Here is an 18,491-nt window from a genome sequence, read left to right on the forward strand (position 1 = left end):
ATTGGATTGTCTTCGGAGCCCTCTATGACCACCCTGACGTTTAGCTCCGTTTAAGTTTGTAATTATTTTAGTCACTTACTTGTTTTCCAGTCCACTTTCCCCCAGTGAGCCCCAGGAATAGCGTTTTACTCATTCTGTTCACCGCGATCTCCCCAGAGCCTGGCACTGTCCTGCACTTAGTAGGCCCTTGATAAATATTTGTGGATGGAGAAGGAAATGATACGATAGTCCTCAGTTTTATCAGAAATAGCTCCTGTGCTCTCTCCCTGGCCCCTCTTCCTTTCTCAGCCTGCGGGGGGGCCCCCTCCCTCCCTCCTCTCTTCCCTCCCTCCCTCCCTCCCTCCCTCCCTCTCACCTCCCAGGGCCAACTCAGGCCCTCCATCCGGCCTGCATTTTTCCGGGTTTGATATCATTTTTTCCACTCTCCCGGCTGCTGCAGGCTGTCTCTGCCAACTTTCCACAACTATAGCCCCTCCCCCACGACCACAGGCTGAGGACAGCTTGGGGTGGGGGAAGACCCCCCCCTTCCCTTCCCCAAGCTGGAGTTGGGGTGGGGAAATAAGTGCCATCAGTGCCTGGCTGGCAAGATGGCTGGGGGGGGGGTTGTCACAGCGGGAGGCTATGGCTTGCCTGCCCTTGCTTTACTCTTCCTTGGCATGGTGTTCCTGGCGGCAGGGACAGGGCCCACGTCGGGGCTGAGGCATCTGGAAGGGCAGCCATTTGGGGGCAGTGCTGTCAGGCATCAGGGACACGATGGTCCAAACTGTTTACATCTTGTTCTCTCAAATTAGTGACACCCCTTCACCTTAGGCTGGAAACTCCTGACCTGACCCCCAGACCCCATCCCCAGCCAGCCTGGATGCCTCACTACCTCCTACTTCCTGCGCAGACATAGGAGGAGGCTGGGCCCTGGGGTCTAGTCTTCGCCGTCACTGGCTGGGTGACCCTGGGGTGTTCACTTCCCCACTCTGGGTTTCAGTTTCTACATTCAGAGAAATGAATGAGTTGGACTAAATTGGGGGTCCATCCTGGGGATAAACAGATTGAGTTTCATGAAGCCTAATTCTCCTCTTTAAATTGTATACAAAATTGTGTTTGAAAGTCAATTTCCCCGGGGACTCTATAGCTTTTTGTCACATTTTCCAAGAGGACCGCGGATAGGTTGGGTAGAGACTCTAGTCTGACAAGCCTGGATTGGAATCCTGGCAACTTCACTATGGCAGTTGTATGATCTTGAGCAGGACCCTACATTGTCCTGTGCCTCGGTTGTCTAATTATTACACAGGGGTTGTGAAGGTTAATTAACAGTTGTGACAGCTTTGTACACAGACAGCTCCCAACAAACAGCAGCTATTTTATTGCCAGGATGTGTGCTAAAATCCTTCCCAGATAATATTTCATGAACCTATCACCTAAAACATGGGCTACTGACAAAATAAGAGGTCATCACTGTGACAGCGCTCCACTGGGTCTTCCTCAAAAACTGGGGGCAGGGGTGGCGCCCAGTGGTTGGGACAAGGCCTGAACGCACAGTCGTTTCAATGATTTTATTGACCGACCCTGACCCTGACCCTGACCCTGACCCGGTCAGCAGGCCAGCCCAGTCTGTAGCCAGTGTAATGGGAGAGTAGGAGGTGGAGACGCCTGGATGAACCCCAAAGACGTCTGGGCATCCAGACGGGACAACCTTCTGGTCTGTGGGTTTTCTTGGGGCGGGGGCGAAGTGGGGGGAGTGTTTCTAAGGGTTGCCCAGAGCCCAAGGATAAAGAAAAGGTTTTTTTTTTTTTTTACAAAAATACATGAACCGCGTAAAAAAAAAAAAAAAAAAAAAATCTGTGCCCCGCTTGGGCTTCGGGCCCATAGTCTGTATGTTGCTTCCCAGGACGGAGGGGTCCCTGAAGCCGTGGCTGCGGCAGATGCGCTGGCCCTCGGGGCAGAGGTTGGGTGAGGCCCACCGTGCGCGCCCCAGGTCCCTGCGCCTCTGCTCCTCGGTGGCGTGCGTGGAGCACGGTGCACCCCAGTGTCCCCCCAGCCCGGGCGCGCGGGCGGGCGGCCTCAGAGCACGGCCAGGTTGTGGCAGGACTTGGAGCGGGCCTTGAGCGCCCGGCGGCGGGCGCCGCGGGCCGTGAGCCGCGCCAGGAAGCGCCTGGCGCGCTGGCCGAAGCTGGCGCGCCGTCGGGGCGCGGGGGCTTCCCGGGCGGGGCTGTCCCGGCGGCGCAAGCGCAGTTGGCGCACCACGCCCTCGAAGAGCTCGGCCACGTTGTGCTGCAGCGTGGCGGACGTCTCGATGAACTTGCAGTCGAACACTACGGCGCAGGCGCGGCCCTCTGAGGGGCGGGGCCAGGCGGGAGGGAGGAGGAGATAAAGGCAGGAAGGGCGGGGTCAGTCTCGACCGGAAGCAGTCTTTCCTTTCCCAAAGCTGTGTGCTGGGGGCCAGGGGCTCAGAAATAAATCGGGTCTGGCTTTGAGACATTAGTTCACGGGCCAGTGACGGATACTGGTGGCAGAATGGGGCTGGGACGACAGGGAGCCTGGGACTAGGTAGGGAAGAGCCTTGAATGCCAGGTAAGCGGTCTAATCTGTGCACCAGAACTATCCGGGGAGAGATTCCTGTTCGGTAGGTTTGGGCTGTGGTCTGGAAACCTGCATTTTAACAGAATCTCCTGGGAATTTTGGGACGGCTCTTCACAAAGCACACGGCCTTCCATCTCCGGGGTGGACCTGGGCTCTGGTTTTCAGTGGCTGATGACCCTGTGGAAGTGGCCTCCTCTCTCTGGGTCTCAGATTCCATAATTTTAGATTGTTCCCTGTAAGTAGGGCCATTTTTAGATCTTTAGGAGTCCCACCTGCTATGTCAAACCTGTTAAAATATTCCCCATCCTTCTTTAAATACAAGTTATATATAACTTTAAACATTTTGGTGTGCAGTTGCTGGATGGCACAATATCATGTTTTATAGACAATTAAAGCTTTCTGAATTCATCAACTTCTCACTCTATTTTGCAGCCAACAATTGGCTTTTTCAGGTCTCAGATGTAAGCCCTTGAAAAGCCTGTAGGACCAGGCCTATCAGGCCTGGTGGATAAAGTGTCTCTAAGGGCGTGGGGGAGGCAAAGGGGAATTTTTAAGCAAATAAGTGACAAGGTCAGATCTGGTTCTGGGAAACTCTGGCAGCTGTTGAAGAGAACTGATTGAGTGGGGATACAGAATGAGGGCGGGGGCTGGCCCAGGCTAGAGTGGAGATGGCGGGATGGGACAGAGGCTATGGGAATGGGGTGAATGGAATGCGGGGTTAAGGGGGGTGGACCTGACAGGGTTTTGGGATGGGTTTGGGGGAGTGAGGGAGGAGACAGGAATGGTTCCTAGCTGTCAGGCACAGGCAAGTAGATGCATAATGGGGCTGTAGGGTGGCACGCAGTCACAGACCAAGAGCACTAGAGGAGGAACAGTGACAGCGGGGCTGAGAGGAATATGGAGAAGGAGGGTTGACCAGCGGGCTCACCTTCCACGGAGACTTCCCGGCAGCGTGCCAGGTCCGCCTTGTTGCCCACCAGGATGATGGGCACATGGTCCGCCTGATGTGTACGCCGCAGCTGAATGCGGAGCTCAGAGGCGCTCTCGAAGCTGCCTCTGTCTGCGATGGAGTACACGATGACGTAGGCACTGCCCACCTGCAGGCATGACTCCTGGCTCCAGCTTTCGTCCTGTAGGGGAGGGAATCCAGGCCCAACCTCAGAGAATACCTAGGCCCTGGCTGAGAAAGGGGCTGGGATGGTCTAATGGGTGGGGTGGGGCTAAGGTTTATACTTTGGACAGGTTTGAGGAACAAATTCTCCCATAATTCCCTGTTCTCTCAAAGTAGTGACACTCTGATCCTCTCAGCCTGTTTCTCTGCTTGAAAGATTGGGCTAATGACACTACATCACTACATTCTCTCATTCATTGGTTCCTTTTATAGGCTGGCACTGGAGACAAAAAAAAAAAAAAAGTTGGTTCCTCTCTTTGCTAAGGAGGGTTTGCTGTTTAGATGTTCTGGCTTTGCCTGTTTAATGGGTTCAGTCATATTAGACAGTTCGTTTGGTCTTCTGCAGTCTCCTCAAAAGAGAAAAAAGGAAGGGAGAGAAGTGAGGATGGAGGCTGACTTCAAGGGAAAGCAGTTTTTCAGAATGGTTTAAAAAATATCTTTATTGATTTCAGAGAGAGGAAGGGAGAGGGAGAGAGAAACATCAATGATGAGAGAGTCATTGATCAGCTCCTTCCTGCACCCCCTCCTCCCCCACTGGGGATCAAGCCCACAACCCGGGCATGTGCCCTGACTGGGAATCGAACCACAATCTCCTGGATCCTAGGTTGATGCTCAATTGCTGAGCCATGCCTGGCCAGGCTGGGTAACAACTTTATAAGTGTTTAATAAGACACAGTTCCTGCCCTCCAAAAGCTCATGGTCTGGAAGGGAGGCTATGGAAATGGAGAGTTATAATGCACTGTGATAAGTACCCATATGCAAGTGGTTGGAGAAGCCATGGGGTTGGGGGAGGGAGGCCAGAACTCAGCCTGGCAGAGTGTGGGGGGCTTCACAGTGGACCCATGAGTGGGTTTTGAAAGGATGAGCAGGTGGAGCAGGAGAGAAGTGAGTGGGTCAAGACTGGGAAATACTGACTGTGGTGGAGGAATTGTTTGTGAGAGAGAAAGAAGCCAGAAAAGTTATCTGATAACCAAATAAGATAGATGAATAGGAAAGCATCAGATCCATGGTCAATATCACTGTTAAAGGGGGTGAGTTTTCAACAGCCATATTGATTCTTCCGCAGGCCGCATAACAGCGGGCTGAGTCAGATGGTTGAAGGTGCTCATTCTGAGATCTCAACCTTGACTATGGACAGGTTCCTTTTCCCCTCTGGGTCTCAGTTTCCTTATCTGTAGAGTGAGATGGTGGGTCTTGACCATTCATTCATTCATTATACAAATATTTATGGAGGATTTGCTATATGATTAGGATCACAAAAGCCAGTTGCTGCATGGATTGGTGGCTAAGAATCTTTTGGGGACGTGATTAAAAAGATAGATTCCAGGATTCCACTTATACAGGCTCTTACTCATTAGGTCTGGAGGGAGGCCTAAGAATTTGATTTTTAATACTCTCTCCAGGTGACCCTGATGGTCGGCCAAGCTAGGGCACTACTGAGCCAAGGGTCCACCCAGTTCTGTCAGATTCTGCCTTGCTGACATCTAACCATCTAGGCCAAGGGTGGAAGGAATGGAAGCTTATTCCAACAAGTCTGCTACTGTATGGGCGCTATTGGGAGCTGCCTTCACAGTCACCAACCAGGGAAACTGGTTCAGTTTCCTTATTTTACTTGTAGGAAAACCAAGGGCCAGAGAAGAGAAAACTTTCTCAAGGCCACAGAGCCAGTTAGACACAGAATTCCAGTTCCTGCCTTCTAGTCCAGTGTTCTGCTTCCTCTGTCTCGTGAATGGGACTCCCAGGCTGATCGCTCTTCTTAGTTCACTGGACCCTGCCCCATAGGATTCTCAACTGCATCCAAAAAGCAGCCCCTCCCTTACCAGCCTGTGAGCTCCACGGGCCATAAAACATGTCTGCCTTATTTACTGCTGGGTCTCCAGTGTTCCGGCCCGTGCTACATACCATCAAATGTTTCTTAATGAACAAATGGGTGAAGGAGTGGAACCTCAGCTGGAGGTGAGGGGATGATGCTTCCAGGGGCAGGGGGAGGGCGAAGGGGCTACCCTAGTGCATAAAAGCGCAGGCTCTGGGTTCTTACAGATCTGGGTTTGAATCTCATTTGCTGAGAACTTTGGACACATTACTTAACCTCTCTGAGTTCTGATTTCCTCACCATAGAATGGGAATCGAAAGACACTCACTGTATAGTTTTTGTCTTGGCTGAATGTCATAACATAAGTCCAGGGCTTAGCACAGGGGCTGACCCTTAGGAACAGGGTGCTCCATAAACGTCAGCTGCTGCTAAGAGAATCATCATCATCATTATGATGTTCATTTGGACCATGATTTCCTTTTATACTTGTCAAAAAGAATTGGCTACACAACTCCTTCATCCCTAGCCTCTGGGCCTGTCACTGAAGCTGCCAGTCATTTTTGTCAGTCACCCAACACTGACCTCCTAAACCTTCCTGCGGTCAGGTCCTCCCTGCGTGTTAGGGGAGGGACCTTCTCCTTAGAGAGGTGGAATCTCAGGTGGCTTTCAGATCCTTCTCTTGGTGTAGTTGTATTTCTTCAAAGTTCTATAGTGAGCATGTATTACTTGTATAGCAAGGAAAAAAGAAAATCAAACAAGGTAAGAAAAACAACAGGGACATGTCCCTGCCTGCTGCTTTCTTCCTGCTTGGGAAGGGGCTAGGGAAGGACACCCTTTGGTTTCCTTTTTCCTTAGCTACTAAGTTATGATTAATAAGAATTGTCATTATTTATGATTCTTCACCCATGTTCAGCATTTTTTTCATGCTCCCAACTGTGCTCAACTCTGTGAAATTGCATAAGAACTTTTTAAAAAACCCCAACAGTTGGTAAATAAGACAGGAATGATGGACCCATTTATCAGGTGAGAAAACTGAAGCTCAGAGCAGGTAAGTCAACTGCATGCAAACTGGTAAAAACAAAGCCACACAACTGGTAAAAAAAAGAAAGAGGGGTTGAACCTCAGACATTTTGATGCTAAATTCAGTGTCCCTTCCTCTGCACAATGTAGGTGGGTGGAGTGGGATCAGGGTGCTAATAAGAGAGGGAGGCTTGCAGGGGAAGTAGCACATCCTGGGGTGGCTATGGAGAGGAGACCAGTGGAGTGAGAAAAGGGGGTGAAGGTCATGAGGTTCTGTCTTTGGTTGGAAAGGCTGCTTAGGAGCTATGGATTTTGAAGGGATCTGGTACTAGGCTTAGCACCCGTCCCCCCACATCCTGCTTGTTGTGCCATACCAGTTTCTCCGCCTCCCAGGTGTCCATGACCAGCAGTGTGGTGTCCTCTCCATCCACTGTGAGGGTCCTCTCGTACACATCTTCTGTAACAGAGGGAAGAGCTGGATCTCAGGGAGGAAGGGCAGTCCTGGGGAGGGTATGGGCCTCCCTAGCCCCTCTTTATGGTCACTGTACCCCCTCTATTTCTCCTTGAAGTGTTCACCACACTTGTGGGATGCCTGTTTCTCCAGATAGGTCAAGAAGCTCCAGGAGGAGCCCATGTCTCCCCAGTTGCCAGCATAGTATGTGGAACACAGTAGGTTCTGAGAAAGCTTTTGTTTTTGTTGCTATTGATTGAATGAGTGTGTGTGTGTGGGGGGGGGGGGGGGGTTAAAGCTGGACTGGGAATTCTCCAGCGCTGCTCTGTCCCTGGCATAGTGTATACTTCAGGCAGGTCATGTCACCCTCTCTGGGCCTCCGCCTCCCTCTCTGTCATGCCTACAGGTGCACATATGCACACCTCTCGTATGGGTTCTCACTCTCAGAGAGACCAAGCCTGGAGAAAGGGCCTGGCTAGAGTGTCCCCGCCTTCTCTCTGCGTTTAACCAACTCCCCACTCCACTCATTCTATGTCCTCTCAGCCAGTCCTGCAAAAGCCAGTCTTCACTTTCTCTGTCCTGCCCCATTCCCCATCATCCTAGGGCCCCCCAACCCTCTCAGCTCACTGCATCTCTTGGGAATAGAGGAACTCAGGGCCTAGAACTTGGAGTGTGAGAGTCTCCATTTTGGGCAGAATCTTAGTTTTGCTGCAGGTCATGTTGGCCATGGGTGTTTGTCTATGGAGCTGGGATGATTCAAGAGTTGGGGGAGAGTTGGGGCTAGGGGTTTCTGAGGTAGGTGGAAGTCCACTATTTCTTTATACTTGAGACTGAATCCCATACCTCTCACACATGAAAACTGGCAAAATTCTCACTATCAAAGGAATTTCTCTCCCGTAGACCATTGCGCAGGCTGTGCCCTGCACAACTCTAGGGGGGCATAGTCACTTTATAGTCTATGTGAATGACGCCCCTTTGAGTTGAGCAGTGCACGAGCTGTACAACTGTTCTTGGCAGCTTTGTGTCCCTGATGACAGGGCTTTCACTCCTTTGGTCACATGCCAGCCCAGCTGACAGGGTTCCTACCTCCCAGATGTTCATGGAGCTCCCGCTCTTGCTTCCCTGCAAAGAGGCTGGCCAGGCTGGTCTTCCCTACGCCAGGATCTCCAAGCAGCACCACGCGGTAGAGGGCCTCCCAGGAGCCCTCAGAGTCGCTGGATTCAGAGGACCAGCCGCTGGGGGCAGGTGAAGGTTGCTGGGTGGGAGGGTTGAGGGAGGCTGACTGGCCCAGCCGAGGATGTCCGGATTGTGTGGAAGTGGAAGGTGCTGTGCACAGGCCAGGCTGGCGGCCCCGGGAGGACAGGGGCAGTGGAGTGCTGGCTCGCCGACGCAGGGGGGTCTTTGCTTCCTGCTGGGTGTTTAGTGTCATCCTTGGGAGGGGAACTTGGCTCCTTCCTTCCTTCCTTCTTTCTGTGAACAAGAAGGGGGAGTGGGCGGTGAGCCAGGTGCTCTGAGCCCCATCTTCTGTAGGGTCCTGATGAGTTGCTGAGTTAGCTACCTCCAGAGCCCCCCTTGTTCAAGTGGGAGGAGGAGGTGCCTCAGCTCCTTGGGGTGGGGGCTCTCCGGCTTCAGGCCCAGTCTCCCTGGGTGAGGCGGGAAGGGTGACACACACACGCATGCACACCCAGAGGCCGGCTCCCGTGCCTTGAGGATGACCCACTCCCCCAGACACGCGCACAGGCCGGAGGGGCAGCGGCGGGTGGGATGTCCACACGCGCGCACACCCTGGTGGACGCAGCCCTGCCTCTCCCGTTCGGAACACGAGACCCCCGTGCGGGAAGGCGCCTGGATTGCCCCGTGCTCGGCCCCACAGGTCTCTTCCCCACGGCGGGGAGACGGGTGCGGAGCAGGGTTAAGGGTCCCTGGGGGGGTCCCTTCGCGGCCCCATCTCAAGAGCGCTGAGGAAGAGGCAGGAGCGGGTGGGCTGGCACCTGAAGGGCGCGGGGGTCCGGGGGTTCCCTCCGCCGTAACCCGAGCGCCCGGTGCTATGGGAACGACGTGTCCGGCCCGCCCCCTACGTGAAAAATTCAGCAGCCGCTGGCACTGCCTCCAGGGGCTGCTGGGGGGCGGGGGCAGGAGGCAGCCGGCGGGTTTGGGGACAGGACAAGGTCCCGGCAGCGGGTGGGGGGGGACCTCCGGGCCCGGGAGCGCATGTGCCGCTCCCGGAGTCCGAGCCCAAACTTGCCCAACGTGAGGGTCCGGGCTGGAGTTCCCCATCCGGGTAGGTTTCGTGCCCGGGGCTGCCCCACCCCCGGGCCCCAGCTCGAAGGCCCCTCGCCCCGGGAGGCGAGTTCGAGCCCCCTGCCCTGCCCGCGCCGCAGAAGCCCCCATGCGGGCGCCGGGCGGACTCCTCCAACTTCACCAAGTTGGCGGCGGGCTGCCCGGGCCTTTACCTCGAGGCGGGAAGGGGTCCAGGGTCCCCGCCCGCAGCTGCCGGGCGCTCCAGGCCGTACCACCGCTCGCTCGCAGCCCCTCCGGCCGGTCCCGCCCCGTCGGCCCCGCGGGGGCGGAGCCGCGACCCCGCCCAGCCCCGCCCCGCCCCGGCGGGACAGCCCGGGGTCCCCGCCCCAGGCCCGCCGCGGGAGGACTGCGCACCGGGGTCAGCGGACTCGCCCCTCCGTCTAGGGCGGGGCGGCAGTGTTGGGGTGGCGGCCGGAGGAGGAAGGGGGGCCTTGGGTGCCTGGGTCTGGGTCGCCTGGGCTCCAGCGGTGGGGCGCACCGCCAGCCTTGGTCCTACAGGAACCACTTGGGGAGCCTGCTGAGTGTTCAGAAGCCCAGGCCCCACCCTCTGAGACAGGGGCAGATTCAGCAGGCCTGGGGGGGGGGGGTCCGGGCATCTGCCTTTTAAGCAAGTGCCCAAGTGATCCTGATGCAGAGCCCCGGACCCCACTGCCGGAAACTGCTTTGAACGGACGGAGAATTAACTCTGGGAGGTGGGGGGAGAGGGGGCCAGGAGGTCTGCGCTGAGTTCTGAATGTCTTGTTTTTGCATCGTTCATTCATTCACCAGATTCTAGGTGAAGCCCCCATTATTGCACCGAGGGCTGTCCTGTACCTGGGAGAACGGCTGTCCACTCTTTGATTAATATTTATTGAGCACTTGCGCTGTGCCTGGTATGGTCTGAGCTCTTTGCCTGGATTAGTAGCTCATTTAATCCCGAGACAACACTAACCCAGGCTTACCTGGGCCTGCGACTCAGGGTCTCTGCCTCTCAGTCTACTGTCCCTTTCTATCACGGTTCATGGCTTTTTAAATTTTGTATTTAAATCTTTTATTTTCCCAGGCATGTAGGAGGAGGAAAGAGACACTGTGATCTGGGTTATAGAAGAGGAGTTGGCTGCAGGGAACTGGTGAGCTTGGCCATTCATGGGACCAGGATCCAAGCTCTTGAGGAGGCTGCTTCCTTTTAGCTCATGAGGGACTGGAGCAGGTATGTATGTGAAGCCCATGGAGACTGGCTGTACCTGTGGGTGGGGCTCGTCATGGCTGAGGGGGTCCAAGTGTCCAGCTCAAAGCAACACCCACAGCAGTCTAGTCGACTGGCTGAAGCCCTTCATGCCTGGCTTCCTTCTGTGGGCCGGCCCTCTAAACTTCCCTTCCCCACCCACAAGATGGGCTGTGACTGGTGCAGTGTCATACATTGTCCGGGAGTGAGGCAACTTAGTTGAAGTCCCAGCTCTGCAACTCAATTGCTCTATGACTTTAGGCAAGTCACCTCTGTTCCTTGGATTTTAGTTTCTTTGTTTAAAACTGAAATCTGCAAATATTTGGTAATGGAAGATGATCTGACTTTGGGGGGTGGACATACAGTGTAATATACAGATCATGTATCAAAGAAATATACACTTGAAACCTATATAATCCTATTAACCAGTGTCACCCCAATACATTTAACAAAACAAACAAACAAATAAATAAATAATAAAGGGAAAAAATAAAACTGAAATCTAAACAAGTTGCACCCTTGCTACAAAACTTAAACTTGTCTACACTACAAAAGCCTGAACTCGGCATTCGAGGCCCATTGTGAATAAAAGCAGGGCAAGGGGTTAGTGTGGTGTGTGCATGTGGGGTGATGGGAGAGCTGAAAGTTCTTTGATAAGTTTTTTTTTTTTTAATTTTTATTTCAAATGTACATGGCCGTGAGAGAATAAAATATGGACCAACGCGAGCTTTTAAAAAACTTTTTATTATGTAAAAATGTAAACATGCAAAAATAGAGAAAAATGTAATGATGTGAGTTTGAAAAAGAAACTGTCCTCTGCAGGGCCATTTCCAATCTCCTCCCAACAAGTTCCTTGCTCTGGTCATGCCCCACACTTCCAGGCACATTATATTTCTTCTGCCTGGAATATTTTCCTCTACTCATCTTTCAGGATGCAACTCAGACGCTGCTGTAAGCTCTGTACACGTATGATCTCAGTGGTTCTCAAACTTTAGCAATATGTTCGAATCACTTGTAGGGCTTCTTAAACCACAGCTTGCTGGGACCCACACCTGAGTTTTTGATTCAGTAGGTTTGGACAGAGCTTGAGAATTTTCACTTTTAACAAGCCCCAGGTATTTATTGCTGCTGCTTGCTGGTCTGCGTACCACACTTTGTATTGTTTGGTTTAATCTTCTAAATGAGCTAGGTAACCATTACTCTCTGTTTGGAGGGTACTATTACTCTTCTCATTTCCTGTGTGGGCCTAAACACATGCTGTTTGAACAGGTCAATGGATTCTGGTTTCATCTCCTTGGCATCAGGAAGGGAATCCTCCATGTATTTAGCTTTGCAAGGGGGGCTTGTGCTCATTTCCTAGATGGCAGCCTGGGGCTCAGAGAAGTTAAGTGACTTGTCCAAGGTATCACAGCAATTAGAGGGAGTTGCTGGCAATGAAGCAGGCCTCTCTGAAGCCAAGACTTTCCCCACCCTCTCAGGTGGGGAAGCTGTCCAGTTTCTGACCCCAGACATTGCTTCAGGAAATTCTGTCCCCAGTTACAGAGCTCAGCAATGTCCGGAGTGTGTGCCCAACCAGTTCCCCACATAGCTGGCTGAGATCCAGCTACAGCCTTGGGACCACAAGGTCTCAGACTTCCACTTAAATCTCCTGCAGCCCACAGCCCTGTAGCTCAATAAAAGCTGGGCCCCAGGTAGCAGGGCTTGGTGTGCTGGGTCCTCTCCTCTTGTCTTCTCTCCCCAGTAGCCTCCCAGGAGCCCTGTGGCCATGACACAGCTGCTTCTCCTCATTGTGTCTCTTCTGGTCCTGGGTCATGTGCCACCAGGTAACATCACTGTGTGTGTGTGTGTGTGTGTGTGTGTGTGTGTGTAGAAACAAGGAATAGGTTCTCAGCTCCTGGGGACAGAGGAAGCCTAAACCAGTGTTTAAATTCTGGCCCCGTAACTGGCTTTCTGAGCAGCTTAGAGTGAACAGCTAAATCAGCCAGCACCTTAGTTTCCTAACCTTTAAAACAGGGTCCACTCAACACATGTTCATCTGAAAAATATTTACTGTGTGCCGGGCACTGTTACAATTGCTGGGGGCCCGGCAGTGAAAGAAAGCCAGGTCTTTGCTTTCATGGAGTTGATATTTTAGTTCGTGGAGACAGAAAATAACCAAATAAACATGTAATATTTCAGGTGGTCATAAGTGCTAAGAAGAATGAAGGGGTTAGTGTGGTGTGTGTGGGGGGGGGAGGGGGAAGAGCTGAAAGGCCTCTGGTAAGTTTTTCTTTAAAGCTTTTAACTCAAATGTACATGAAAGTAGAATAATATAAGGAATAAGGCAGGCTTTTAAAAAACCTTTTATTATGGAAAAACATAAACATGCAAAAATAGAGACAAACGTAATGATGTGAGCTTTAAAAAGAAACCTTATCTGAGACAATTTCAAACCTAAATAAAAAATATGGTATAGAAAACCCCCTGATTACCCAGCCTCACCCAGGGCCGGCTTGACCCGGTCCTGTTTTGTTACTCACTGCTCCTTTCCCCCAGTGAACCATTTTGAAGTAAATCTCCAGTATCTCACCATTTTATATAAGGCACGTTTGAGCAAAGACCTGACTACAGTGAGAATACAGCAGGTTCCCGATTCACGCCTTTTGGTTACAAGGCTGATGAGGTGCTGTAGGAACTTAACTCCTGTATATATCAATTAGCCTGTGGGAAAATTGGTTTCTTTATACATTTCACTTTAAGTCACAGAACCTATTGACGAGGCTCAGTGAGGACTTACTATGTAAGCACGGCCATTCGGGCAGAGGGGGCAGCAAGGATGAAGGAGGCAGGAGGGGGACTGATAGATTAGATAGATGGACAGATAGGCAGGCAGGCAGACAGACAGACGTTTTCAGGAGCAGCGAGGCCAGTGTGGCTGGAGTGGGAAGCACAAGAAGAAAAGTGGAGGGAGATGAAGTCAAAGGTATGAGGACAGGAAAGCAGACTATACAGGCGAGGATGACGCCTGGATCTCAGGGTTGTTGGCAGGTTGAAATGTGGTGATGTGTTAAGAGCAGTTATTGTAGGAACTGCCTTCACCTGGGAGCCGGGGCCTTGGGTTCTGGTACCAGACCTATCGCTCACTGCGTTGGAGAAGTTGACCAAGTCCTTTCCTTTCTTTATCTGCAAAATGAGAGGGTTGGCCTAGAATGAGCCCTGGTTGCTTCCACTCTCCAAGCTGTCATCCTGATAAGCTTACTTGCCATTTTTGAGTATTTACGGCCTGCCAGCCACTGTGCTAAAATGATTAAATCCCCTGTAACTTCCCTCTGAAAGAGAGCCGTGCCGGTGAGCACTCTGAGGCCCAGGCACTCGGCTGGGGAATGGCAGAGCTGGGGCTGGGACCCAGGTGGTCTGAGCTGGGTGAGCACCACAGTTAATCATACTGCATGTCCTCTGCAGAGGGGGGGTTCTCTGCCTCCTAGAGGTTTTGAGATCAGCTCTGTATCATTCTAAGATTCCCTGCCTTGGCAAGATAAAAGGATGGGCTGGTCGACAGGGCTGAATAACACCATGGGTATCATGTAAAGATTCTGTGGAATCGCCTCTAACTCAGGGAAAGGCACTCTCCCTCCACCTCCCACTCAGCCCCAGTTCTTCTGAGTTGCTGGGTCATATGTCTAGAAATATCGCTGTAACAGATAAGCCTTGTCTAAGTGGTCCCCCTTTCTCCCCACTTTCCCACACCTGCCCTAGTTGGCAATCACCACACCTTGATCATTTCCTTCAGGGCACTTACCACAACTCTACTGCCAGTGCCCCATGTTTGTTGAATGAATAAACGGAGATGCCTCCCCACCCCCATGCTGTGACCAAAGACCCTTAGAGGGGGCACAGGGCCTAGTTTCCCAAAGCCTTACCATTTTTTGTGGCCCATGGTTGGAAATTCTTTCACTAAATTTTAACATTAAACAGGTCCGTAAGTGTGTGAGGCAGTTAGTGTGAAGGTTATGAGTGTGGGTTCTGGAGCCTGACTGCCTGGGTTTGAATCCTAGCTCTGCTCCTTAATGGCCGTGTGACCTTGGGAAAAGTTGTTAATCTTTCTGTGCCTCAGTTTCCTTAACTATATGACAGGGATTGTAATAAGACCACCTATAACAATATAGTGTTGTTATGAAAAGTGCTTAGAGTGTACCTGGCATGTGGATTAACCTGGACAGGAACTTGGTTTCTAACTTATAACCAGCGGTCTAACTTGTGACCTGTAGGCTAACCTGAACTATCCGTGGTCTAAATTGTAACTAGTTGTCTCTGGTGGTCTAGTCTATTACCTCCAATCTAATCCTTGACCTGTGGTCAGAGCTCATGTCCTGTGACCTAACTTATGACCTGTGAGCTGCTCTATGACCAGTCATCTAACAAATGACTAGAAAGCGAACTGGTAGCTTATGATCTAACTTGGGCCCTGTGGACTAACTTATGGTTAGTGGTCTAACCTGTGACCTGTGGTCTCACCCTTGATCTGTGGTTAAACCTGTGACCAGTAGTCTTAACTGGAACCCATGGGCTGCTCTGTGTCTTGTGGTCCAACAAAAGACCAGAGAGCTAACGTGTGGTCAGTGGTCTAACCTATGGCCTCACCCTTGATCTGTGGTTCAACATGTTAAGAGTGGTCTAATCTGTGACCCCTCGGCTATTCTGTGACCTGTGGTCTTCCTCTGTACAGGGAGAAATGAGTTCAAACGGTGCTGGAAGGGCCAAGGCGCCTGCCGGACTTACTGCACAATGCGAGAAGCCTACATGCACCTGTGCCCGGATGCCTCCCTGTGCTGTATCCCCTATGGACTCAAGAACCAGAAGCCAGGGATCGTGTAGCTGGTTCCGGGGCTGGCACACTTGCTCTTCAATAAAATACATGCTGCCTGTTGTCTCCTCTTGCTTCTTGCCCACCACCCCTCTACCCCCACCTCCCCCAGGGCTGGGAAGAGGAGAGTGGGAAGGTCCATAATGTGGGAGAGTTGGAGGGATGTTTGGTGGAGGCAGTGAAGTACCCGAGGAGAGTGGGCATTAATGACCACTGGAAATGGTTCCAGTCTTGCCTGTATCACTTTTGCTCTGTCCAACTCCGGAAAAATTGCTCAATTTCCGTCAGCTTCCCCAGTCTTCTCATCCATAAAATGGGGATAATTATAATATCTGGAGATTAGGACTTTATAGAAGGAATGCAAGAAGAAAGGTAGAGTTAATCATAGGAGTTAATTGTAATTATGAGAATTAATAAAATGAGTTAATTATAATAAGAATGAATAATAATAGAGTTAAAACCACATTTCTGGCATTCAGAATGAGATGGTACATTGGGCTTGAAAGACAGATCCTATGAAGAATGAAAGGATTTTTCTATGTTCCTTTATCTCCTATTTTAGCATTTGAAGAGCCTGCCCAAGTGGAAAATAAGGATTTTATGAAAGCAAAGTTTTCATATAAACAGGGAGGAGTAATAGGGAAAATCTCTGCCTCTAGGTCCAAGGAACTGTGGGGACAGCAAGTGAGGGAGAAGCCATGAGCAGAGTTGGTGAGGTGGGTAGACAGACATGTGTCCTAATCGCCCTGTGTCAGGATTGTGTTCGGCTGAAAAAACAGGAAACTCAATTTTCAGGAACTTATTTTTCTCATGTAAAAAAATCTGAAGGAGGCGCCCTGGCCAGGTGGCTGTGTTGGCTGGAGTGCCATCCCCTTCACCAAAAGGTCGCTGGTTCAGTTTCCAGTCGGGGCACATACCTAGGTTGTGGGGCGATCCCCAGTCGGGGCTCCTATGGGAGGCAACCTATCTCTCTCTCTCTCTCCCTCTCCCTCTCCCTCTCCCCTTCCCTGTCCCTAAAACATATCCTCAGGTGAGGGTTAAAAAAAAAAAATCTGGAGCTTAGGTAGCAACCATGTCAGGGCCAGCATCTCTGGGGTCCTCTTGGGTCACATAACTTCAGGCTCATGCCATTGTGTAAAGCAAGAAGTGGGGAGAGGGTTGGCAAGGGTTAGTTTCTCACTTTCATCAAGAAAGGAAAAACTTCCCTGGAAGCTCCCTCAGCAGACTTCTACCTACTTTTCACGGACCAGCCCGTGTCACACTGCTGCTCCTGGTGTAGGAAGGCTGGGGAAGAGCATGTAGCTGTTCTAGCCTGTATCACAGACTTGAGCTTGGGGGGAAGGGAGTTGAGAGACCCTCAGTGCTGGTCCACCTTCACCCTGGGATTGAGCCCAGGAGGGGGCAGGCGTGTGGGATAAGCTGAGAGGAACTCTAAGGGCAGAGGGCTGTTGTCCACTGTTCTTTGAGACTTTTCGGAGAGGTTTGGAGTAGACATGGAGTAAGAAAAGGTACCCTGCATGGCCAGGCTAGGAAAGGAGTGGTGACGTTCAAAATATTTACCATCAGAAGGGACACGGAGGCTGGGGCTGGAGCGGAGTCTTGGAGGCCAGTTGCCATGCCAGGTGTTAACCCTTTAGTTTCTGGTATGAGAGGGACCCGGGGATATGCCTGAGACAGCTGGAGTGGAGGAGGGGAGACCCAAGGGGCTTAGGGTGCAGCTCTTTCCTAGCCAGGGGAAAGCATTCAATTATTTCAATAACAAAGTGTGCCAGCTGCAAATCAGCCCTGCCTTTAAACCTCCCTTAGATCCTGAAGGGGGGTCTGGACACTGACCTGAGAGCCAGGGGACCTGTTTTAGGAACCAACTTGGTGGGGGCAAGGTGGTCATGGCATCCGGAGCCTAGAAACAGGACAAGATAAGAACCCCACAGACGGCCACAGAATCACAGAGAGCTGATGTCTCCATTAGGCCTCACTGAGTCTGCAGGAGGCCAGATCAGTTCACCAGAAACCAGCCGTAACCGAAAGCCAGTGACAGGCCCAAGCCACCGAGATCCCAGCAGATGCCAGCTGCACCCGACCGCTGCGTCTTCCCACCCTTACCCCAGCCTTCATATTGAGAGGAGCAGGGGGACGAGAGAAGGAATCTGAAAGACAGAGCAATTATACCAGAGACCAAGTCTCTCTGAACTCAAGAAACCTCAAGAGAATATTTAAATTGTTGAATTAGACCAAGTTTTCAACTAGATTGAACTCAATTTAGCTCCGCACTCTGACCCCTCCTCTCATTTGTTCTACAGAGTGAAGGAGTTAGATCTTGTTTGCACAGTTTCAGGGAATTTGTGACTTTGTTGCAGGGAAGATGGTGATGATTTCTGGGAGTGAGGAGTCAGACAGATTCAAGTTCAGACTCCAGCTCTGCCACTTACAGGCCACAGGCCCTGTGATCAGGGCAAGTCACTTCCTGGGCCTGATGTCAGGATTCTTCTCTGCAAAGTGGGCCTGATGACAGCTCGTAACGGGGGAGCTGTGGGGTCAGATGAGATCATCTGGCCTTTGTAAGCGGTCACTGAAAGAAATGCTATAACCGCTACCGCCTCTACTGAGCAAGAGGACGCCAGTAGCCTTCTCCACGTGATTTCAGACGTACAGGAAATCTGTAAGACTAGTACAGAGAATTCCCGTAGACCCTTCACCCAGTTTTTTCAAATATCGACGTTTCACCACTTGTACCTTACCATTTCTCTCTCTCTTTTCTCTGCTTACTCTATTGTACAAATACAGTATAGAATACATATACATTCAAAAAATGTGTTAATTGACTGTTTTAAACTTACACACTAGTGTGTATGTATAATATATTTATATGGGTATAGGTATCTATATATTTATATATAGACATATATAGATATTTCTCTCTAGACATGTTATATATGTATAATTTATATAAATATATCTGCATTTTTCACATGTATCTAGATTCTTCTGTTGGAGTGGAGATTAGAAGCGTTTCTCATTCTGATGATCAGGTGGCTCCCTTTGGGCTACAAGATAAGGACAAGGGAGTTAGAACAAAGGCTATTGTGGGCAGTTCAAGGTAAGATATGGGGACTC

General features: G+C 51.2%; 2 protein-coding genes across 2 annotated transcripts; one reads left to right on the top strand and one right to left on the bottom strand.

Moving 5' to 3' along the window:
- Positions 1–1,828: 1,828 nt before the first annotated feature.
- REM1 (RRAD and GEM like GTPase 1) lies at positions 1,829–9,525 on the bottom strand. The gene is made up of 5 exons (XM_087818559.1): positions 9,483–9,525; positions 8,116–8,499; positions 6,953–7,053; positions 3,503–3,704; positions 1,829–2,327 (listed from the first exon to the last, which is right to left on the bottom strand). Exons 2-5 carry the CDS (start codon positions 8,456–8,458, stop codon positions 2,056–2,058), a joined length of 918 nt encoding a protein of 305 aa, XP_087674685.1. The 5' UTR covers positions 8,459–8,499; positions 9,483–9,525; the 3' UTR covers positions 1,829–2,055.
- A 2,754-nt stretch (positions 9,526–12,279) lies between these two features.
- Positions 12,280–15,440, top strand: DEFB124 (defensin beta 124). Its single transcript, XM_016200582.2, has 2 exons — positions 12,280–12,357; positions 15,240–15,440. The coding sequence occupies exons 1-2, from the start codon at positions 12,300–12,302 to the stop codon at positions 15,386–15,388; spliced, it is 207 nt and encodes a 68-aa protein (XP_016056068.1). The 5' UTR covers positions 12,280–12,299; the 3' UTR covers positions 15,389–15,440.
- The last annotated feature ends 3,051 nt before the right edge of the window (positions 15,441–18,491 follow it).

The sequence above is a fragment of the Miniopterus natalensis genome, chromosome 7 (assembly GCF_054644295.1).
Source record: "Miniopterus natalensis isolate mMinNat1 chromosome 7, mMinNat1.hap1, whole genome shotgun sequence".
In the NCBI taxonomy this organism is placed as follows: domain Eukaryota; kingdom Metazoa; phylum Chordata; class Mammalia; order Chiroptera; family Miniopteridae; genus Miniopterus; species Miniopterus natalensis.